The sequence below is a fragment of the Sminthopsis crassicaudata genome, chromosome 2 (assembly GCF_048593235.1).
Source record: "Sminthopsis crassicaudata isolate SCR6 chromosome 2, ASM4859323v1, whole genome shotgun sequence".
Lineage (NCBI taxonomy): Eukaryota > Metazoa > Chordata > Mammalia > Dasyuromorphia > Dasyuridae > Sminthopsis > Sminthopsis crassicaudata.
The window spans coordinates 110,843,994-110,869,201 of record NC_133618.1 but is presented as its reverse complement, the minus strand read 5'-3'; the positions used below and the strand labels follow the sequence as shown (position 1 = coordinate 110,869,201).

Below are 25,208 nucleotides of genomic sequence, written 5' to 3'. Positions count from 1 at the left end.
ACAATAATCCATATATCACCATTTGTCTAACCATTCCCCAATTGATAGGCATCCCCTCAATTTCCAGTTCTTTGCCACTACAAAAAGTTGTCGTAAATATTTGTGTACATGTAGGTTCTTTTCTTTTTTCTTTGCTCTGTTTGGGATACAAATTTGTTAGTTGTTTTCCTGGGTTAGAGTGTATTCAGAGTTTTATGACCCTTTGGGCACATTTCCAAATTGTTCTTCAGATAGATTAGCTCATAGTTCTGCCAAAGTGTATTCATATACCTATTTTCTCACATCTTTTTTCAGCATTTGTTATTTTCTTTTTCTGGTCTCCTTGTGAACCCTTCCTAAGACCTCTGGTGTTAATAAGTTCTAAGAAGTGTCATATATCATCTCCCCAATTGAAATATAAATAGCTTACTCTTTTATCATTTTATCTCTTGAGTCCTATATTTACATATAGTGTCTCTTCATTTCTGTTCATTTCATCAGGAATACCATAGTAGTTGTTTTTTTTTTTTTGTTTGTTTGTTTGTTTGTTTTGGTTTGGTTTGGTTTGGTTTGGTTTTTTAATAATATTTTATTTTCCCCCATTACATGTAGACAGTTTTAAATATTCACTTTAAAAATTTTTGAGTTCCAAATTTTTTCCCTCTTTCCCTTGCTTCCTTCCTCCCTGACATAGTAAGTAATTTGATATAGGTTATATATATGCAATCATGAAATATTTCCATATTGTTTGAAAGTCATGTTGTAAAGAGACAGTGACCAAAACAGGGGAAAGAAACGTGAAAAATAATATGCTTAAATCTGTATTGAAAATCCATCAGTTTGTTCTCTGAAGATTGATAGCTTGTTTAATTATGAGCAATTTGGGATCATTGTATTGTTGAAAATAGCTAAGTCTTAATCAGTTCTTCATCATGCAGTATTGCTATTACGTGTGTATACACGTATATTATGTGTATAACATTTTCCTGGTTCTGCTCACTTCTCATTGTATTAATTCATGTAAGTATTTCCAGGTTTTTCTGCAATCAGGTTGCTGGTCTTATATTCTATTACAATCATATACCATAACTTATCCAGCATTCCCCATTTGATAAGCATCCCCTCAATTTCCAATTCTTTACTATTTCAAAAAGAGCTGCAGTAAATATTTCTGTACGATATGTCCTTTTCCTTTTTATTTAAAAAATCTCTTCCAGAAAAGACATAGTGATATTGCTGGATCAGGGGCCACAGTTTTACAGCAGGTAGGGCAGGGTTTTGAATTGTTCTCCACAATGGTTAGATAAGGTCACAACCTCACCAATAGTGTATTAATGTTCTCATTTACTTACATTTCCTTCAACATTTATCATTTCATTTCTCTTGTCATGTTAGCCAAACTGGTCAGTGTAAAGTGGTGTCTCAGTTATTTTAATTTGCATTTCCCTAATCAAATTTAAAGCATTTATTCATGTGATTATAAATAGCTTTAATTTCTTCATCTGAAAACTGTTTGCTTATATCTTTTGAGCACTTACCAGTTGGGGAATGGCTTGTATTCTTAGGAAAGTGACCCAGTTCTCTATGTATTTGAAAAAAAAGATATACTTGCTACAAAAATTGTTTCACAGCTTTCTGCTTTCTCTACTAAAATTTGTTGCATTGGTTTTGTTTGTTAAAAAAAATATATAATAATAATAAAAATTATCTTTTACATTTTGTAATGCTCTCTCTCTTGTTCATGAATTCTTCTCTTCCTTGTAGAGCTAACAGGCAAATTATTCCTTACTCTCCTAATTTGCTTATGATGTCACCCTAAATCAGAGGTGGGGGTGTTATATAAAGTCCACGAAATCATTTCCTAAGGCAGCCACAAGTAATGATGAACTAAAAGCTAGGTGTAACAATTTCTCATTGCTTGAATTCTATAAGTTGATGATTTCGTGTGGACTACAAGTGATATTATAAATATCCAAATGTCCCTTGGTAACAAAAAGGTTTACACACCCCAAATCATGTACCCATTTTGTCTTTATCTTGGTACATAGTTTTAAGATGTTGCATCTGCCTTACTGTTTTCTAGTTTTCTGAGCAATTTATAAACACTCTTTTGGACTGATTTTTTTATTTTTTCATTCTTCCAACCTACTTTGGACTTGGTTCTTTTCATTTCTGGAGAGAGAGGTTTTGTCTTAACTGAGCTGGTTTTTGTTTTTTTTTTTTTTTATGTACTTCTGCTACTTTCACAGCATAGTGTGGGGCCCTGCATTTTGTTAAGATTTATGAACGATTGTGTGATCTGGACAAGTCTTTTTTTTGTTCTCTGGGTCTGAGCTTTGAAAGTTGTGTCTTTTGGCTTTTGTATAGTTGAGTGTTAGTAGACTTGTGGAACTCAATGTTAGCAGGTTCAGAATGACTAAATTGGTCTTGGTCTCCTATAATGGTTGTTACACTGAGGGTTTATTCTGAGACTCAAGCTTAAGGTGAATGTTGCTTTCCGTTTCTGAGCTCAGAGCCACATTCTTAAATTTTGTAATTGGTTTTGTGCTCAAGTACTCAGCTTAGGTTTTCCACCACTTCCTTTCCACCCTAGATCTGTGATTTAAGAACTAGGTAACAAGTAACAGAGCTGCCCACTGGCTTCTCTTCTTCCAATGGCACTAACTAGTTCAGAGACTCTTTGAGTTCTCTTTCTGCTATATTATTTAGACTTAGCTTTTCCCTGGGCACTAGAAGGCTCCTTGTGCCTGCCACTGTGTACTCCTGCCCAGCTCCCACCCCAATATTGACCTTCTTCCCCTTTCTCCTCCCTCTCTCAGCTGCCTATACTGGAAAAATTATTCCATGTGACTTTTTCTTCACTTTCTTGTTCAGAATTTGGTTATTGTAGAGTTGTGATGGGAAGCTATGGCCAAAAATGCTTCCTCTTACTATCATCTCAACTCCACCGTTGATGACCAATTTTCCACTGTACATCTCTTTAAAAATGATGTCTTTCATTCAACTTTTACTTTCTATAGATTTATTAAATACTAATCTTTATTTCTTTTCCCTTAGTTTTTTCCTCATTGTTTTTATGGGAGTTAACTTTGTTGTAATATCAGCAGGAAATAACAACTTCACAAAACTCATGTGAAAACTAGGTTTATTGCAAAAGAAATGAAATACATGTGGAACCCAAAGAGTTCCCTATAATTTTCATTATTTTTCCTAGTTTTTAGTACCTTAATACTTTGATAGGTATATTACATGTGTGAATTAGTCTAGAAAATATTGTCATTTTTCCTATATTAATCCAACCTATTCATACACACTAGATATTGCTTTAGTTATTTAGATATTCCTTTATGAAAGCTTGGTCATTTTTTTTTTTATAGTCTTATATGGGTAATGTATATTCCTAGGTAGATAGTTAATTATCAAATATTTCAAAATGTTTATTATTGTTAAAAGGGTTTCTTTCTATATAGTATTTTTTCTTATTAATAGAAAATAAAAACAAAAATTATTTTAAAAATTCATTTAATTCCTGTAATTTAGTTTCCACAGTTGGCTTTTCTAAATGTACACTTACCAACAAAAAGTGATATTTTTAGTCTTTTCTTTTCTAATATTAATCTTATTATTAAGTCTTATTTCAGTCACCGGATTTCAGTCAGTCGTTATTTCTTTTAAAAAAATATAAAAATATGTGTTTATATATATATATATATATATATATATATATATATATATATGTATATTTGCTGAGGCAGTTGGGGTTAAGTTGACTTGCCCAGGGTCATACAGCCAGGAAATATTAAGTGTCTGAGATAATATTTGAACTCAGGTCCTCCTAACTTCAGGGCTGGTGCTCTAACCACTGTGCCACCTAGCTGCCCCTAGTTAGTAGTTATTTCAAATGAAAATGGTAAGAGTAGGTATCCTTTATTTGTGCCTGTTTTAATGGGATTGCTTCTAAAGCTTCTCCTTTGGAAATTGTGATAGCCCTTGTTCTAAAGATAAAACTCTCTTTACCTATTCTTTTTACTATTTTTATCATTTATAACTTTTTTCTCCATTTTTTGCCTTTAACTATGTATATATATTTTTAAAACATTTGTTTTATGTTTTATTTTGTTCATATCAGTTTTTTGATGTTGAACCAGAAATTACACATGATACTATTATGCCTGATAATAAGTTTCTTGTTGTATTTTGTTGACCTGTGTCTCTTACTTAGTTTTTTGTATCTATATTCATTAGGACATTTTGCCTATATTTTTTTCATGTTACCATTATTGATTTTTAAATTACACTATATGCTATATGTGCCTTAAAAATATTAACTGTAATATCCCCATATTTCTATATATGTATGGATAATCTCTATTAACTTAGGGGTTATTTGTTCTTATGAAGCTTGAAAAATTCTGTTGCCAATCTATATAGGTTAGGTATTGTTTTATAAGGTAATTCCTTAATGATTTGGTTTTTTCCTTTCACTTCCTTGAATTTTTAATTTCCTATCATTTCAGTTTTAACAAATTTATATTTGTGTCTAATCATCTATTTTCTCTAGATCTTCTAATTTGTTAAAAATTAGGAAATGCTGTATATAGCTATATTACTCTTAATTTCTTTTGTGTTCTCTTTTTTATTTGTACTTTTCTGAACTATATTTTTACCCTTTTGCTAAATATTATTACTTTCATATTTATTTAAGTCCAGGTTTTATTTAAGAATTCACATCTCTGATTATCTAGTTTATTTATTTCTCCTCTATCTTCAATATTCACTGTATTTTAACTTGGTTTTACATTGTTTTATTAAAAAAAAAGTCTTTGACTAAAGTCTTATTTTATTTTAATGTAGGGATTTATATAAGAACAGTTTCGGTTGGATCCCACAGGTTTTGATATGTACAATGATCATTGTTTTTTAGCTTCTCAGTTTTCAAGATTTCCTGATCTACCTAATCATTAACAGTTTTTAGTTTTATGCAGTTTTATACTTTTTCTCATGTTATTTTTATTCAGTTCTTATTGCATTTTGATCAGATGAGAGAGTATATCTAATGTTTGCTTCTTTCTCCTTTGTTTTTTTAGGCAGTAGAAGAACTGTTTAATTTGATGCAATTGTTTGTAGCTCAGAGGCCAGATATGAGAGAGGAGGAGTTAGAAGATATTAAACAATTTAAGAAAACTACTATCAGTTGTTATTTACGTTGCTTGGATGGCCGCTCCTGCTGGACAACCTTAATAAGGTTAAGGAAAAAAGTTTTTAATAAAACCAAAATGATCATACCCTTTATTTAGTGAGAGCATACATTTAAATTATTTATAATTGAAGGTAATACCTTCCCTTTGGTGGAGATTAATAATTAAGCCTGAAAAAGAACATTTAATACCCTAGAAGGTGGACCAGTAAAAAAGGAATAATTTCATTCATTCTTTTTACCTGAAACATCAGATTCAATATTTATAGAATGTGGGTTATATTATTAGTAGTAATTAGATGTGTCTTTCAGAAAATAGAGGATACTTTACATATTTAGATTAGTAAATAATTTAGTTACTTAAGAAAAGTGTGCTTTTTCATATACAAAGCATTCCAATAATGATTTCATTTGTAATAACAAAACATAAAAATGAAAAAAAATTATATTGCTACTTAGTGTTTTAGACTTAAAAGTTAATGAACTTCTTTAAAAAAACCATCTTATATATTCCTTTAATATATGTGACCAATGTTCACACTAGATTTCACAGAATATCATTGTGTAATAAATAATTGTGTAAAAAAAATAAATTTTTTCTAAGGTTAACAAATGATTTCTATGTTATGACCATTTTTTTTTTCTCAAAACAGTTTTTTTAAGGTTTTAATTAAAGCTAGTTCCATTTAGATTTATCAGCTTAAGAAAAAGAATAGTGGTAGATCATTTGTTACCCTTATCTCCCATCATTTCCTGAAATATAAAGTATATAAGTGAATGATAGTTGTCCCTTTTGATAAATTTGCATTAAAAATATTTGATTAATTTCATAGTTCTACTCTTTGAAGACAGTTAAGAGTCTCTGGACATTTACAATTTGTTGGGCTACTTCTTGATTTACTATAGGTTGGTCATTTTTTTCTTCTGTTTGTGGGAGAAAATAATGTAAAGATTTCCAACTTGCAAAGAAAGTTAATATGAAAAGATGGCCTTGAAAAATGAGTTCTCAGACCAAGTACATCAGGGAAGTGAAAGTCATTGTGCTGGGAATGTGGAAATTGGAAATCTTTTTCTCACTTTCTTGGGGCAAGATACAGTTCTCCATTTCCTTGTATCTGAGATAAGAAAGTTGAATAAAATGATCTCTAAGATCCTTTCTGCTTCTCCAGATTCTTTGTTTAAGATGTGATTTTTTTTTTTTTTTTTCCTACTCAGTCTAAGCTAGAGGTTTCATTTATCTAGGGAAACTCCCAGCATAGAAATTATTTCCAGTTATACAGATTGCAGTCTGGTATTATATACAAATATATGTCTCCAACTGCCAGGCTTACAAGGTTGTTTGGGGGCACTGAGATGTTAAGTAGCTTGCTCTTGATCATAGAACCAGGATTTAAACTTAGGTTTTTAAGGCTTTTTCTTACCACTATTCCAATTTGCCTTTCATTCAAGTTTTTATAATCTATAAATTGAGAATCTCAGCCCAATTGCATAAAAACCAACATATAATTTTAAATGACTTAACATAATTAAAAAGTAACAGTGCTTTGATTAGACTTATATGACCCATCAAATAGTTACTTCCTTATTCTTTGATATATAGCTCATTCTGTAGAGCTTTTTGAAAAAAAAAATTGATAGTCTATTATTCAACCTCAAGTTTTAACAATATAACTCCCTTTGATTAGCATGTTCTTAATTAAGATGAAGAAAGAGCAAAGTCTTATACATTAAACCACAAGCCTTAAAGATGTTAAGATTAGTATTAGATTAGTAATCCTCTGTTTAATGAATGAAGACAGGAGACTATGGTGAGCAGAATAGTTCCTTAAAGTTATTATGGTAATAATGTGTTATGAATACATAGCCTACCAACTACCACCACTTAGGTGCTCAGATTAATACTTACTTATAAATATATAGATAAATAGTAAAATATAAAATTATTTTTCAGCATAATGCACTTTTAAATATTTACTCCTATATGTTTAATCCAAGGGACAAAAGGGGTAAACTGTGTTCCCTTCTCAAATGGGCTAAGGAAAGAGCAGTCCTAGCCATCAAAAGCAGGTGGTTACATTGGGAAAAACAACAGGTAGAGGCCAGTCCTATAACTTGCACATGGGAAAATGGATGGTTGAAAAGGGTTCCTGTGGGTTTAAATTTCAAGATTTCCTGATTCCTTAGCACTTATCTCTTGTCCTTATAAGTCTGTTTACCTCCTTGGAGCTTCAGGTTCCTCTTCTACCTATTTCCCTATTCCCACCCTGAGGTTATAAAGATATCAAGGTTGAAGTGATCATGCTATTGTTCTCAACAAAGAATATATTTCTTTATATCCAAGTTGAATTCTGTATATTTTTTCTGAATAAATATTGAATATATTCTGTAATACTACATGTAGTTACTAAAGAAATTAGTTTTTAGTTACTTTAGTCATCTAAAATAAAGGAGTAAATAAGCTCTGAAGATTTGTACCAAGAAGCATGTTTAACTTTATTTCTATGAGGAAAACAATTCTAAATTGCCAGAATATTTTGGAATATAACTTAATAATAAATTTGGTTTTGCCTGTTTGTTTTTTCCCCATGGTACTAGACAGAGTTCATTTTTTATTCTCATATAACCTTTGTATAATTCTTGTAAAACAATGTTAATTTTGTATCAGTGGAGAATTTGAAATGCAATGATTATTTGCTTTAGGTCATTTGTGAGGAGACTAGCTCAGTAATCTTAAAATGAAAGTTTTTTTTAATGTCTTAAAAATAAATGAAAATATTTTTCTATTCCTCTAGTGCCTTCAGAATACTATTAGAATCTGATGAAGATAGACTTCTTGTTATATTTAATCGAGGATTAATCTTGATGACAGAGGTATATACATATGTTTATATAAGCATAAGTGAGTGAGTGTAAATGACTTTTTACTGAAAATAAAGGGCTATTGTCAGTATTCCTTTTTTAAAAAATATGTTTGTATTTGTATAGGAGAAATTGTATTGTTAAGTAAAATCCTGCAATTTATTAACCTGTGATTCCCTATTTATTAACAATATAATTAGGTAAATTTGGCTGTTTTAATGCTTTTTTTTTTTAACTTCTGTATTATTTGATTTTTACTTAATTTTTTTAAAAAAATTTAATACTTTAAAATCATTTTAATCAATTTGTGAATACTTGTAAAGTGATTTTTATCTCATTATTCCATTTCCCTCCTAGAACAAGCTTAACTAAATAGAATGGGTATATTTATTACTCTTATTTGTATATGAGTAACTTATACAGAGTGTTTAAGTTTAATAGTTTAACAGCAAGTTTAACTTCACCTATATGCATGATAAGTCATTTTATATTTTATATATATTAGAATTTTATATAATTTATATAATAGAAGATCAAAATTGTAGGTTAGGATCATTAGAGATAACGGTGGAAGGACATCATTGTTGGAACAAAGAGAAAAAAAAGAAATGGGATCTAAAAACAGTAAACCAAGAGTTAAAATTAATAAGCTATAGTTTAAAAGCTAATTAAATGTAAGGAAACATTCCTCTCTTTTTAGACCTTTTTCACTACCCTGTTTTGGGAACTATGAATAGCCTACCATGCAATCTTCTTCATAGCTACTAGAATGTTAACTCTCAGTTCCCAGTTGTTTTACTTCCTCCTCTGCTGTTTTCTGTCCCTTTGTAATTGCCTAAAGAAAAGAAAATATTGACTCTTTGAAATATATAGGATTACAGCCTCAGACTCATAATACTTCCTAGCAGTGTGACTCTGGCCAAGTCACTTACTCGCAATTAACTTGTCAAAAAAAAAAAAGAAAGAAATCTATAGGATTAGATAAGAATATTGATTTTCTTTTCTTTTCTTTTCTGAACATCCCTCAGAGTAGATGTATTGTCCATCACTAAAATAAACAATGAAACTATTGTAGTGCTATAAAAATAAAGTCATTGTTATAATTTAAACATTGTTTTTCCATTTTCTGTAGTCATTCAACACATTACACATGATGTATCATGAAGCCACCGCATGCCATGTGACTGGAGACTTAGTAGAACTTCTGTCCATATTCCTTTCAGTTCTGAAATCTACTCGCCCTTATCTTCAGAGAAAAGGTTTGGTTAATATTGTCTACTTTCACTTAGTTATTTCATGAATGAAAGAAAATAGATTGTAATATTAGTCTTTATATAACTTTACTACTTTCAGAAGAAGTGGGAATAGAAAGGATACAGTCATAAAATGTCTATAATGTCAGTCAGGAATTAAGTTAGAATTATGTCCTTGTATTGTTTGCCTCTCACCTTGCTCACAGGAAGGGTTACCATATCTTTTCATGAAGTCATAAGGAAATGACAACTCTTGTGTCTAATTTACCACTTGGAATGACTTTTTTCTCGTATAAGAAAAATAACAATAAGGACAGATTTATTTCTTCTTCTGTATATAACTTAAACATTTCATTTCCTAGAAGATGACATTGATGAGATTCATAATAGAATCACTAAAAGATGTATTAAAAGAAATTAATCATATTTAAGTTTGACAGCAGTAGACATTTCATACCAGTTTTTAACAAGTTTCTTCAGAAGATATTCCCAGAACTCATTTGAAAGTGTTCAAGTATGCATTTTATTTGCAGAAGAAAAAAGATTGTCAGAAAGTTACATTGTTTTGTATTTCATGGTGTTTTGGTGTATGTTTTGTATTTACAGATGTGAAACAAGCATTAATTCAGTGGCAGGAACGAATTGAATTTGCCCATAAGCTCTTAACTCTGCTTAATTCATATAGTCCTCCAGAACTTAGAAATGCATGCATAGGTAAGTTACCTAAAAGGGCCTCACCTGGGTCCTGAAAAGAATGAAGAGTATATTTCTTTGTATATATTTAGTTTTTAGGAAAGTATCAAAATAGTTCTGCTCAGTAAATATTTAACCACTTTTAAAATTTAATTATTTACTATTGTACATTTAAGAATAGCATTGACTTGGGAATTAGGAACCCTAAGTTCTAATGCTTCCTCAATCACTAAGTCATTTGACCTTGAACATTGTCTGTAATGGACAGACTTTTTCTAGAAGACTCTTACTCTCAAGTCTGGAGTAATCTGTAATTTTTACATGTTTTCAATGGGAGTAAAAGATGGTAGTAGCCCTGTATCTCAAAGTACTCTGCCTAGCCTCATGGGATTCATTCAGACTATTTTTGGAAGTCATCCAACCCAGCCAGGATCCTAAAATATAAATGATTAGGATTATCTCTCAGTTTAAAAAACTTTATACAGAAGATTTATTTCCAAAACCTGAGATTTTGACGTAGTCTAATATCCCTAAAGTTTATATAAAGTTACTAACATATTTTAGACATTTTCCTTGTTTCTGTTTGAGACTCATTGTTTTACCAAAAATGGAAGCAACAGAAGTAGGTACAAAAAAACTGTTCAGTAGTGTTAGGTTTTGTCATGCCTAACAGCTATACTAATCCAGGACTTTATTGTGTTCTTCAAAGGTTTCTCCCAGTAACAGAAATAAGTATTTTTTTCCCCTCACTTTTGACTTCTTTAGCTATTAGTCTAGTTTGGGAATTTGGGAATTTGATTGCAGCACATATAATTTTCTAATGCCCAAAATTGATTTTTATTTTCAGATGTCCTTAAGGAACTTGTGCTTCTGAGTCCTCATGATTTCCTGCATACTCTAGTTCCATTTCTACAGCACAACCATTGCACATATCACCACAGTAATATTCCAAGTATGTACATATATAGCATGATATCTTAATGTTTGGCATTTGATCTTTTTGGACACTAAAAACTATGAAATTTCACACTTTGCCTATATCCTTTTCTATCCCTTTAATATCCTAGTGTCCCTTGGACCTTATTTCCCGTGTCGAGAAAATCTCAAACTAATGGGAGGGAAAAGCAATATCCGTCCACCACGTCCTGAACTCAATATGTGCCTCTTGCCCACGATGGTGGAAACCAACAAGGTATGTTGGCATACAGGAAAAAATGTGTTTTTCTAAATCAAGATAATTTTACATTGTCCCCTTTTGAAACATCATTTCAATTGAACTAATATTTATTGAACTCCTACTATGTACAAGGCACTGTGCTGGGCTCTGCAGAGTATCGAAAGACAAGCAACGTGACAGTCTTCTTGTCTTAAATGGGCATATGTTAAAAATGTTCATTTTTGTGCATTTTAAAATTCATTTATATTGTTTTTCTTTTAGTGTATGAAATAAGGAACATAAGTTGTTTGTTTTGAAAGTAGAAGCAACATTCTTAGCATGTGTCATATGTCATCCATAGTTCAACTGTGATTGTGGGCTGTGGCTCTTAAACCCAAAATGTCAAGTAGGTTTTTAATCACCTTTCTCAATAAACATACTTTTCAGCGAATGACTCATATCACTATATACAAAATGATATCCTGAGAAGAATTTAATATGGTTTATTGATAGAATCATTATTATTACTCTTTCTCTGATCCCTATCTTCAAGACCTAGACTGAAAGTTAAAACAGAGGATCTAAACATCTTCCATGCATGCTTCTCTTCCTACCCAACTATACTTGTTGTTTAATTTTTCATCCTGTACCTCTCCACATACATATTTCTTTCCTCTTCCCCTACCCCCCTCTTATCTTTGGAGTTTAGCTATAATAAAGAAGTTGTTATGGGATCTAGTTTATAAATTGAATAGTGACTGATATAAATAATTCAACATTAATTCCAAGAAGTTAACTGAATTTTTTTTTATACATAAGTAATTGAAGCAACAGATTTAGCAACCATAAATAAATTTTATTTAATATTCAGTATGTGGGAAAGAATAGGTACTAGTAAATGACCAGGCCACATTGATTGCTCATTGAAAATAAGTTAGAACTAACAAATGTCTTAACACAATATCAGTGGAATTTGAGGATTTTTACCAAGTTCTTATTATAATTTATATCATTAATAATTTCAGTAAACTTATTACTGTAGCCACATACTGTCTTCCATTTATTATACAATTTAAGTGCAACCATTTTATCATCTTTAACCTTCAGGGCAAAGATGACGTTTATGATCGTATGCTGCTAGACTACTTCTTTTCTTATCATCAATTCATCCATCTATTATGCCGAGTTGCAATCAACTGTGAAAAATTTACTGAAACATTAGTTAAGCTGAGTAAGTATGCAAGATGAGCTGTAAATTCCACTGAATGATTTAAAACCTAAACCATCCAGGAAGGGGAGCAAGACTCAACCAACCAAAAATCCCAATTCTTTGTTTTGTTTTTTACAAAAACATTATGTTATAATTATGATTTTGGGGGAAATTTTCTTTTTGCCAATCAAACATCAACTTAGAATTTTTGTTTACTATGTTGTTTTCTAGCACAAGGTTACAGTTGGCCTTAGAAAATAAAGGAGTAAAGCTTTCTAAAACAATTGACCTATGTTTCTTCCAACCACTGTAGTCTATAAGATCTTAAAACTAGCCCCAGCACTGCCCAATATTATAGGGAAATCTGTCTGGTTCATGAGTGACTTTCTAAATAAACTTCAACTGCTTTTCTCTGTTATCTCCCCAGTGTGTGTGTGTGTGTGTGATTGAGAAAGTAGACAAATACAGTAAGTACCAGCTATGACTAGGAGATATCACTACCAAGAGTAGATAGGATTGGCTTGTTAAAGTGAAATAAAAGTGTAGCCATTTGGAAGATTTCTTATCATTCAGGAAATGATGAATTGAAAGAAGTATGGAAGAACACATAATGAAAAAATAAAACATAAACAATCTTTTAATTAAAAGAACTCCAGGTAATTATTAGTAAGATAATTTTTCAAAGATATTATCCTAGTCAGTCATTATATTAGGAGATTGTTTTTACAATGTTTGCTTTCATTAAAAGCCATGTCCCTAGTAGCTGTTACATTAGATGATAATAGAAATGGAGTAGGACTTTGGGTTGTGAACTTTAACCCTATTTAGGATTTAAGGCCAAATTTAAATTTCCATTGGTAGGCTAGTTCAGATAAGACACAGTTTCTAGGTATTTCCCATTATCTTGAGTTATATGAACCTTAAAAAAGGAAACATACAAAAATTAACCTGCCATGTCAAAAGGAAGTACAGTACAATAGAAGTATGTATTTTGGAGAATCTAGTTACAAATTATAATATGCACTTGGGACCTATGTGACGTTAGGCCAAACATTTGCCCTCTCTAAGCCTCAGTTTCCTTATCTGTAAAATGATGGCATTGAATTAGATCACATGATTCTAAGATGAAATGCATTCTATTAGCCAGATAAACTGGTTCTGGAAATAAATTGACACATAGCATTTATACCAAAAACCACAAATACCAAGCAGCTTTGAACCTTTCTAAGTGTGTACCTAAAAATTCACATAACTATGAAGACGTGAATAGAACTTTGTTTAATACCCTCTCTGACCAAACCAATTGATATTAGAAGATGGCTTGAAGTAATAAGGTTTGCACTAATGATCTTCTTGGGAGAGGTGGTGAAGATTTTAATTTTAAATGCAAGAATTTGGTAGCTAGCAGTCTTTCCTACCTTATAAAATGGTGAAGTGATAATGGTAGGGGGATTACCTTGATTGGTTGGCCTTTAAGTTTAGATGATTCATTGAATAAGAGTTTTAAGGACATTAGAGCTATCATATTCAAATGAATTAATGTACAACGACATGCATTCAGTTTCAAAGCATTTCATATTTGTGGATTTCTTACTGGTGGTGGCAACAGAACAGAAACACCCAATAAGATATTTCAACCTCAGGAACAAAAAAAATCTTCAGTTCATAATAATAAATTTTACATAAACAAGAAAGTATAAGCTGGTCCATAGGTACAAGAGTACTATGTAATTCAAGGCTTGAGTGGTTATAAGTTTTTTCTTGGTAATTTCATTTGAAGGTTCTCAAGCAGGATGCTTATAACTACTTAAATCAGAAAAGTCCATCATTAGTAGCCGAAGCAACTATACAACAGTTCTCAGAATCTGGGACTATTTACATAGGTCACCTGCTAAATAACTCCGGAATCTAATATCCCATTGTCTAGTTATGCTAAAGATGATACTCTGTTTTCAGAATCTTTTCTAAGTACCTAGCATTAGATTCAGTGGTTTCATAATTGAAGGGAAGCAGAGAAATTGTCTCCTTGAGTGTTGATGAATTTGGCCACCCTATTTGATAGAGTAGAACAACTTTGTTTCTAGCAGGGACTTTAGAGAGCACACGATTGCTGTTATTTCTGAGAGGTTACTATATCTAGATGTCGTTATGGGGAATAACATCCAGTATGGATGCCTTAATATATTGGATGAAATCTAAACCAGGGCACACAACCTCAACCTAGCTGTGCCATTGAAGTAAGGCCTGGGATCTAATGAACATTTCATTACCTCTTACAGTAATTCCATCTAGCAGTTGAAGTCAATAAGTAATTCTGCCTCCTCTTGCTTATATTCACCAGCTATCTATATTATTGAAGACATACAATCCACATGAGTAGAATCACTTTAGCTGTTGTTAATCTATTGATCTGAGGAGCACACCAAAATGTTAACTTGTCCCACACTGTAGTATAACTTTGAAAATAAACAGTTACAGAGATATATGTTCTCTCAGCTTTGAGAACAATAATTTAAAATGTTCTTTAACATAAAAGAGACCTTCTATTTTACTAGTTTTATTTGGGTAGATTATAAAGGGAAGAGATTGAAGTACCATAAATTTTATTGGGAGTTATGGCTTGACTTCACATTAAAAAGGTTTATGTGTTAGTGGCCTCCAGATATTTTGTGGCAGAGGAATGAAGAGACTAAGATACTGTTTGTTGTATGTATATTTAGCAAACTGTTGGTCTGATGAATTATTCTTGTATGTGTATGTATATGTATCTCAGGAAATCTAACTTGCTGATGGATTAGATAGAAAAGGGATAACTTTTGTGTTTTGTCAAATGGGAGCCTCTTTTAAAATTCAGTTTTGATTCTTCATCATGCTGTAGAAATGATCCTGGATTATATCTCTAGGATTCCAGTCTCAGACCATATGACAGACTTCTATGTCTAAGGACAATAAATGCTTTCTTTTTTGTTATTTTTTGGAGAGAAGGAAGGGATCAGATTAACTCAGTAAAAAATTTACCAAGTTTTGGAAGAACTTAGAAGCTACCATCAGTTAAGGGAATTCCTATGCCAGGTGAACTATTAGTGTAAAAATGTCAGGGATGAGGCTAGAAGTCCTTGTTCCCTCAACTATAGCTTTTTTTTCTCTCTCCCTGCCAGTCTGTCTGCCTATCTGTATGTCTTTCTATCTATCTCATTGGAAGGGTCTGTGTGTGTGTGTACCTGCGCACGCGTGCCCACAAAAGCCTTTGGGCATCCTAGGGAAGCTATAAGACTTTCCTTTTCTAAGATTATCTTATATTCTTCTTCAAATCTGTTTCTCCTCAAATGGTGGGAACTCTTTCACACTTCTGTTTACCAGTAAGACCATATATACCTGAACCTAGACATAAGAATTGGTATCTATGACCATTTCCACCCTTCAACCCTTAGCATTTTCTGGTGGTATCTGTCATGCAGAAGCATTCACTTCTTCTCAAGTCATTTCTAAGTGATCATATTGGAACATTTGGTTGCTTCTGAATGGCATGGAGAACTACTACAAAGCCCATTAGTACTGAATCTTTCACATGATAGAATTATAGGCTTAGAATGCTAGCCTGGTAATTATTTTGGGTCACTTGGATTTAAGTGTTTTGGAAACTAGTCAGAGTTGCTTTTTAGATTTATTAATTGCCCTCTCTTAACTTTGAAAGAATAACACGTTCAGTTACTAAAACAAGAAGTTCCTCAGTGGTAGTATTTGATTCAGAAAATACATATAAATCTTTTTTGTAAACCTTAAATACTTAAAGATTGTTATTATGTTAGCCTTTTTTTTCTGTCAGAAGAGAAACAAATTGCTAAATACATTTAATTCCCTGGGTTAAACAGAGAATCTCCAAGGAAAGAAAAGACACTCCACTCCATCCCCTTCTTGAAGGCAGTGATTGAAATGTTCCAAGCCAATAGAGAGCAGTTTGGTACAGTGGAAGTCTGGAAGGCTTAATTCTAGTTCCCACTCCATCAGTATTTTTATAACCTTCAGGAATGTATTTATACTCTCTGAGCTTAGTTTTCTCATCTAAAAGTCGGAAGAACTTGGGTCTTCCCTAAAAAGCAGAGTTTGATTCTATTCTTCACCAAATCACATGAAGAAGGGAGAAATCTTCCCTGATATATTGAAATTGAACAGTCATTTCTGTTATTCCAAGAGAGGGAAGGGAAAATTGGCAAAACTTTATAATGGAGCCCGAGGCAAGGCCAGAAATTTTATGAATATTGTGAGTAGTGCTGGACTTGTCACTTTATTATAAAGCTGACTGAGACAGTTCTTCCATCTTTGAAGACAAAAAACTAAAAGAAGAACTCTGACTTCTAGTAATCCGCACTCTTCTGTAGTCTTACATCTCCTCCCCTAGGAGCTCTTAAGTGTGCTCTGAAAAATATCTAACTTAAACAGAAGGGACTAAAGACTGCAAATTATGGCAGCAGCTTTCATGTTGCTCCCAATTAGTCCTCCAACTCAATAAGTATCAATGAAATAGAATTCTTTCAGAACCAAAAACACTTGAATGAATTCTGCTCCCCTTTAAGTATATTATTTAGATATAGGGAATATGCATAGTTACAAAACAAAATTAGCTATGATATTGATAATGCAAGTTCAGTGCATCATTTAGTGTAATTTATAATTGTAACCTCTTCTGATTTCTTTTCAAATATTAGGTGTCCTAGTTGCCTATGAAGGTTTGCCACTTCATCTTGCACTCTTCCCCAAACTTTGGACTGAGCTATGCCAGACTCAGGTAAAGAAAATGAGTTTCAGATTATTCAGCTCCTAATCCAGTAATCTGTAATTTTAGGTAGACAGTTAAATTGACTAGAAACTGGTAAAGTATGGAGTATTGCTAGGTAAAATGAAACTAAGAAATATTTACTCTTTATTAAACATAGGACAGCTATTTTCTATTGAACTTTTCCAGCCCTTTACTATATTTGTATAATAGGAAGGCATTTGTAACAAGTATTTCGCATTGAATTTCTCAGTACTGTGGCCCAAAAAGTCCAAAGCAAGACTATACTAAGAAAAGGACACATGCAATTTCTTTTTCCACTGTATGCTATCCAATTCTCCTTATTCTTTATGATACTAGCAAATGTGCTTTTTTGTAGAAACTGCTTCAGCACCAGACTCCTACTTATCCTTTGAAAGAAGTCCAAGAGCACAGAAAAAGTGAATTTACATAGATAGGAACTTAACTACTTTGTTAAGTGCCTGGGGAAGAAATATATCTATATTTATATAATTTTTTTTTTTTTAAAGAAAAATCCCTTAATTTCCTTCCTTTAGATTACTGCATCCTGAGGATTTTCTTCTCTAAGAAAAACTTTTTTAAAATTGGTGACTTAAAAAAAGATTCTGTATGTGGCAGTTTTATTTTGAATTTTGAAAAAGCAAGATACTTCACCTATAACATTTTTCTTATGTTAAAAGTCTTATGTTAAAAAATATATTAGAGCATAGTGCCTTGAACTTAGTAACCACTCAATAAATATTTGTTGATTCATTTGTGGGTTAATTACTAAAATGGGATGTCTGTTCAAACAGCGGATTAGTTCTTTGTTTTTTATTTTGTTGTTGTTGTTTTATTTTCCCTGAATTTCATTCTCTTTGAGGTTAGTTTTCTGTCTGTTTGCTGTTTCTATATTTGATATTACCTGATCTATTTTTAGGAAGTAAAAAAAATTTTGCCAGCATACTTTTATGCTCCTTTTTCCTTTTCTCATCTCTCATCACATTCAACAGCAGCACCAAATCATTTGGTATTTATAAAACCCTTCCAGACCTACAAAGTTCTATAGGCATCTAAGTTGGAAATTGAAGAAGGAGACTAAGTAATAATCTTAATCTAACCCTGTAAATTCAGTTTCCACTAAAGATCACACATCCTGTATTGTTGAATTATAGTATGAGAATTTACCCAGCATGGTATAGTAAAAAGTTATTTGTACAATTCACTTTCTTTCTTTTGGTCATAGTTGTCCCATCAGTAAAATGAGAGGATTGGATAAGATCAAAGATTCCTAACCCTTTTTTGAGTCATAGGCTCTCTTTGGCTTTCTGGCCTTTTTCTCAAACAATATTTTTAAATTCATAAAATAAATAGGATTACAAAGGAAACTAACTGTATGGAAATGCAGTTGTCAAAATATTTTAAAAATAGACTACAGACTCCAAGTGAAGAACACCTGAACTAGTTGATAAATTCCCATTTAGCTTTTTATATTTGCCAAATCTAAAACTAGCTAGCTGTTATAATACTGTCTCTAAACCAGCAGTTGATAGTTCTGGTAAAAATAGAACTCATGCTGTTATCATCCTGAAATTGCCCTAACAAAACTTCCTGCCTATTAATGACAGCTAAGTGGCACAGTGGATAGAATGCTGGGCCTGAAGTCAAAAAGACACATCTTCCTAAATTCAGATCTGGCCCCAGGCATTTAGTAGCTTTTTACTCTGGGCAAGTCGTTTAATTCTCTTTGCCTCAGTTCCTCTTCTGTAAAATGAGCTGAATAAAGAAATGACAAATCACTCCAGTATCTTTGCCAAGAAAATTCCAGATGGGGTCACAGTGAGATGTGACTGAAACAACTGAACAACAAAAAAATTGGAGTTTTGTTTTTTTTGTTTTGTTTTGTTTTTGTTTTCCTAATTGAAAGGTATTTGGAGATAGAAGGGTGAGTTTTGAATATTACCTCTGATACTTAGCTGTGTGACTATGAACAAGCTACTTGATTTCTTTGGCTCTCAGTCTTCTCTTCTGTAAAATAGTCTGTAGTACTTACTTTATAAGGTTATGGTGAGGATAAGTGAAAGAATATGCTGAAAACACTTCATAACTATTAACTAGACCTTTCAGCTCTATATCTATGATGTTCCTGTTCAGTTTTCTTCCCTACATAGCCAAATTAAAGCATAAAAATTTAAACTTTTATCTCATTGGTTCTCATCAGATCCTTTTTAACTTCAGAAAATATCTTGGACAGAAAATTGTACTATTAAAAAATGCATTGATGAAAAGGTCCCATGAGTCTGTATTTTTGTGCATGAAAACTGCATCTATACACTTTTAAAAATTCAGTCATTAAAAGGTATTTTTGCTTATTGATAATAGGAATTCCCTGTCTTTCAAAAGACATTGACTTTCTTTTTGGAAACTATTGGCTTTATCTAATTCTGTGGCTGTAACTAAGACAACCATAAGCTTAAATAATTAAGTAAAAATTACATCTGTTTAAAACACATCATTTGTGTTTAAGAACTTTGTTTATGTAAAAACTGTGAGTTTTAAAGTAGAGTAAAACATCATCCATCTAAAAATATAATATACTTAAGAAGGAGAGTTTGTTTGAAGATGGCCTTTGTGCTGTATTAAGGGGACAGGTAGAGGGAAAGAAGCAGATTAGTATACAGCAAAATGAATTATTTGAAGGTAAATTTCTTAGCATTTGAAAAAACAAGCACATATTTGATATTCTGATCCACAAATCCTCTTATCTGTAAGATAGTCACTGAGGATAATCTTTTATACTATAGTGTAATGAGAGTGTTGGCTTTTTTTTTTTTTTTAAGCAATGAAGGAAGCCACTACTCTTTAAAAACATTTTATAGGTTTAAACCTTTCACAAATTGAGATTGTTCCCCTTATCTCTATCCCAACTTCTTCCTAGTAATAAAAGTGTCTTATTTTTATTTTGAGGATACTAATAAGTATGTTTAAGTACTATTATTTAGTAAAAACTTGATTCTCTACGAAATAGCACTATCTAAAGAAAAGGGTAACTTTTAAAGTACCGCTGTTAGTCTTACAGAACAGTTGCAAATGATTCTTCAATTCAAACAAGTTTTAAAAATAATTTCATTTCACTTAACTAGAATAGGAAATGTATTACTCTTATGTATGTCAAAGTTTTAGGTTATTTCAATGCTTCTTTTTCCCATTTTTAGTCTGCTATGTCAAAAAACTGCATTAAGCTTTTATGTGAAGATCCCGTTTTCGCAGAGTATATTAAATGTATCCTAATGGATGAAAGGACCTTCCTTAATAACAACTTTGTATATACATTCTTGACCCACTTCCTCTTAAAGGTATGATTTGCTTTTTTTTTGTTTTTTAATAAAAATTCATTCCTTTTTCATTATTGAAGTTTTATTTTCATAATGTAGGTCAATCATTAGAAGCTTAAAAATGTGTGTTATTTTTCAGGTTCAAGGTCAAGTGTTTTCTGAAGCAAATTGTGCCAATTTGATTAGCACTCTTATTACAAACTTAATAAATCAGTATCAGAGCTTACAATCTGATTTCACCAACCGAGTTGAAATTTCCAAAGCAAGTTCTTCCTTAAATGGGGTAAGATTTAGAAAAAGTACATTCATATAAAAAATTACTTGTGATTCACTTAATATGTTTAAATTTTAGCTTTAGCTAATTCAGCTTTTAAAATAAATACCTTTGTATTTTCTTGATCTTGTGATCCACACTTTTAACCAGCCAAATAAACATTAGAACCAGCAGATTAAAAGCACAACCAAGGAATGTCCTTAGGTCCTGTTGCCTAGAAATGAAGACATAATCTCAAATATTTATTCTAAAACTATCATTGCCTAAGACTGTCTTTGTCCAAATTAATCTGACTGTTGCACTATCAAAACAATAAATACTGAATAGTATAGGATTTGTTCATCTATTTTAGTGGCATAATCATAGCCAGCTATATAATTTCTGTCAGGAAAATAAACAACAGTGTGAAAAACATATGGTAGTATTGAACAGCAGTGATATCATTAATATTAGAAACCTGTGAGATGGAAAAGAGTGTATAAAACAGGGGTTCTCAAACTGCGGCCCGTTGAGGACATTTATGTACCCGCCAGGTTATGGCAAATGGGCTGAGACAGAGTGTGAGTTTTTGTTTTTACTATAGTCCAGCCCTCCAACAGTCTGAGGGACAGTGAACTGGCCCCCTATTTAAAAAGTTGGAGGACCACTGGACTATAAAAGGAAAAAACTTGCTGTTTTTAAAATCATTAGAGATCAGGTCATGAAACACAAGAAGTACTCTCTGATCATAGGTGAATCACTGTGCATTGAAAGATTAAGTCAAATATAAGTCATTTGAAATTCCCAATTATCTTCTCTTAATAGGATGTAGAATTCCCTTGGCTTATATTTTGAAATAGTAAGCCTTTCTATGGGCTTATGTTTTCTCTTGGCTAAATTTGCTTTTCTTTCTAGAAGTTACTAGTTATCTCTGTAACCTGTCCCTGGTCCCATATGTAAATTTTTTGGGTCCCTTGGTACTAGGAATATAAGAGAAGATTATGTACACTCCCCCCTCTCCAAAATTTTGAATTTTTCATATTATCATGGATTTTTATAGGACCTTCGAGCACTTGCTTTGCTCCTTTCGGTGCACACTCCCAAACAGCTGAACCCAGCTCTGATCCCAACTCTTCAAGAGCTTTTAAGCAAGTGCAGGACTTGTCAACAACAAAGAAATTCACTCCAAGAACAAGAAACCAAAGAAAGGAAAACTAAAGGTTGGTTATTATGTATTAATTTGGACTTGTGTTCTGTAGGATAGGAAGTGAAGATTATGATATGTAGTTCATAAATTCCATAGTAAAAAGGGTGCTAGAAGATTTGACAGTCACACTAGAATTCTAGTTCCACTTAGCTCTGTGACTTTGGGTAAAATCACTTAATCTGTCTGAACCTTTTCTATAAAATGTAAATAATACTTAATTTATCTTGAGGCGGTTGTGAGAATTACAGAATTCAGCTGAAGGTATCTCATTGGCCATCAATTTCAACCAGTATCCCCTCTCCCCCCCCCCAAAAAAAAAAAAGGCTTATAGACTTATAGTATATCACTGGATAAGTGATCATGGAGCTTTCATTATTTCCAAAACTCTAGCCCATTCTCCTTTAGATAGTTCCATTTATTAGAAAGTTTTTCCTGAAATCATGAATTGGTCTCTTTGAAATTTGTAGCCATTGCTTCTTATTCCAACATCTGAGACCAAGCAGAACAAGTCTAATCCTTCTTCCACATGGAGGCCCTTCAGATACCTGAATCCAGCTATCATTTCCCTACTGAGTCTTCTCTTTTCCAAGTTTAATAGCCAAGCCTCACATGCCATAACTTGAAGGCCTTTTCTTTTGGCTACATTCTAGCTTATCAGTATCCATCTTGAACTGTGACTGCCAAAGTTGAAATTGTGTTCTGATCGGAGGAGTGCAGTGCATCTTATTATTCTTGGAAATTGCCTCTTCTTTTAGTCCAAGATCATATTAGTTTGGGCTTCCTTCCATTTCATAATGTTCATTTTGAGTTCGCAGACTCTTAAAACATCATATCTTTCTCAGACAAAATGAGGATAAATGATACCTCTCCCATTCTGTACTTGTGAAATTTATTTGTTTATCCCTTGTAGGACTTCCCTTTATAACTTATTAGGATAAACTCTAGGTGTCACAGTGGATAGTTCCAGGCCTTGAATCAGGAAGAACTGAGTTCAAATCCAACTACTAAGTTGGATTTGAGCAAGTCAGTTACCCTGTTCAACTCAGATGATATCATCTATAAAATGGGGCTCATAATAGCAGCTATCTCCACAATAGTGGTCAAAATCACCATCAAATGAACAGTAATTATATTGAGACTAGTGCCATTTACATGGCACATAGTAATGGCCATGTAAATGTTAACTATAATTAAGCCCAGTCAAGATCTTGTCAAATTCTGATTCTTATCCAACCCTGCCAGATTTTCCTCCAGTGTTTCATTGAGGGGTGGAGGGTGAGGGAGTTGGAATGATCTCAGTTTCTTGAAAACTTATTTAGCTCTGGGAATTCTGACTGCCAAGCCAGAAAAGTATGGTTCTTGAAAACTTATTTAGCTCTGGGAAGTCTGACTGCCAAGCCAGAAAAGTATGGTGAGGAGTGACAACTCTTAAAAGATCATTTGCTGAGTTTTTAGAGAGCTTGTAGTTAGAAGGCAGAGCCCACTATAAAGAAATTAAAAGCTTTTGAAGTATATATACTATAGAATAATGGAACTTTGATTTCTTTAATTCTTAAATACAAGTAGGAAAATGGTGTAACTGTTAAAAAACTATGTTGTAAAACAGGGTTGATTTTTACCCTCAGTTGAGTTTATTGATTTATGTTAGGAAATAAAACATTTCAATCCAGATGTTTTCTTTCATAGATGATGAAGAGGCAACTCCTGTTAAAAGAAGGCGTGTTAGCAGTGATGAGGAACATACTGTAGACAGCTGCATCAGTGACATGAAAACTGAACCAAGGGAGGTATTGACTCCAACTAGCACTTCAGATAACGAGACGAGAGACTCTTCAATTATTGATCCAGGCACTGAGCAAGATCTTCCCTCCCCTGAAAATAGTTCTGTCAAAGAGTACAGAATGGAAGTTCCATCTTCATTTTCAGAAGACATTTCAAATATCAGGTCACAGCATATGGAAGATCAGTCCAGCAGTGGCAAGTTTGAAGAAGTCTGTCGAGAGTTTAAAGACCCCCAGAGTTCCAAGGATTCTAACATAACTGAGGAGGAACCTGAGTTCCCTTCCACATCAATTTCTGCAGTTTTGTCAGACTTAACTGATTTAAGAAACTGCGATGGCCAAGCTTTGTCCTCCCAGGATCCCGAGACTAGTTTATCACTCAGTTGTGGCCATTCCAGAGGACTCTTTAGTCACATGCAGCAACATGACATTTTAGACACCCTGTGTAGGACCATTGAATCTACGATTCTTGTGGTCACAAGGATAGCTGGCAAAGGAAACCAAGCTGCTTCTTGACATTAGATGTAGCATGTCTGCTTTTAAGTCTTTTTTTCCAAGATGCTGTTTGTATAAGTTTTGCTTATTTCTGTTTTGTGCTTCAGTTTGTCCAGTGCTCTCTGCTTGAATGGCAAGATAGATTTATAGGCTTAATTCTTGGTCAGGCAGAACTCCAGATGAGAAATTTTGCATCTCCAGTACACTTTTCTTAAGGGCAATCAGATAATGGATATGTTTTATGTAATTAAGAGTTCACTGTAGTGGCTTTCATTTAATATGGCTGTCTGGGAGAACAGGGTTTTGTGGCCCTGTACAATGTAATTTAAACTTATGGCATTTTTACTGTGTATAATATGGTGTCCTCTGTGCCAGTTTTGTACCTTATAATAGAGGCAGATTGCCTCAGATCGCTGTGGTTCTTATTATCAAAATTAAGTTTACTTGTATACGAAACAACCACAAGAAATTTGATTCTGTAAAGAATCCTCTTTAGCTGTGGCCTGGCAGTATATATATGGTGCTTTATTTAACAGAATACCTGTGGAGGAAATAAAGCACACTTGATGTAAAAATAATTGTTTTATTTTTATTGACATGACCGATGCTATTCTGTGCACTTCATTAAACTGATTGTGATGACTTTTCATTTGTTTACTTAAGTTGCTTCAGTCTTCAGATTTTTCAGGTAAATAAGTTGGGTTGGGGAACTAGGGAGGGGAGGGAAGGAATCCATTGTTTTTCATGTAATTGTATTAAAGGTAGAAAATTAGATTTTAAAAGCAAGTCTTTTCATTCTCAGATCCTTTCAAGGCTGCTAAATAAGTGTCATTTCCCTTACCTATAGGACTGTCCAGTTTAAATGATGGGGTGTCCCTACCACATTCCCCACCCAGAATCACATGTTTGGTTTTTTTTTTGTTGTTTGTTGTTTGTTTGTTTTGCCTCTGTTCAGAAACCAACTGGGCCCAGAAAATTTAGAAAAACAAGTGCCTCACCCAGGTTAATCCTGCTCT

The 25,208-nt window shown here is 32.6% G+C and overlaps 1 protein-coding gene across 3 annotated transcripts in view; it reads left to right on the top strand.

The window, feature by feature from the left end:
- Positions 1-24,843, top strand: part of USP34 (ubiquitin specific peptidase 34) — a 264,493-nt gene extending 239,650 nt beyond the window's left edge. For 2 of the 3 annotated variants that reach the window (XM_074287014.1, XM_074287012.1), the window contains 12 exons: positions 5,067-5,224; positions 7,969-8,047; positions 9,168-9,294; positions 9,895-10,002; positions 10,829-10,933; positions 11,049-11,173; positions 12,245-12,368; positions 17,054-17,133; positions 20,337-20,477; positions 20,596-20,739; positions 21,770-21,929; positions 23,603-24,843. In XM_074287014.1, the coding sequence (XP_074143115.1) occupies positions 5,067-5,224; positions 7,969-8,047; positions 9,168-9,294; positions 9,895-10,002; positions 10,829-10,933; positions 11,049-11,173; positions 12,245-12,368; positions 17,054-17,133; positions 20,337-20,477; positions 20,596-20,739; positions 21,770-21,929; positions 23,603-24,213 (1,962 nt within the window). In that variant the 3' untranslated portion in view covers positions 24,214-24,843. The remainder of the gene's footprint in view (positions 1-5,066; positions 5,225-7,968; positions 8,048-9,167; positions 9,295-9,894; positions 10,003-10,828; positions 10,934-11,048; positions 11,174-12,244; positions 12,369-17,053; positions 17,134-20,336; positions 20,478-20,595; positions 20,740-21,769; positions 21,930-23,602) is intronic. The other variant, XM_074287013.1, reaches the window with a different exon arrangement.
- The last annotated feature ends 365 nt before the right edge of the window (positions 24,844-25,208 follow it).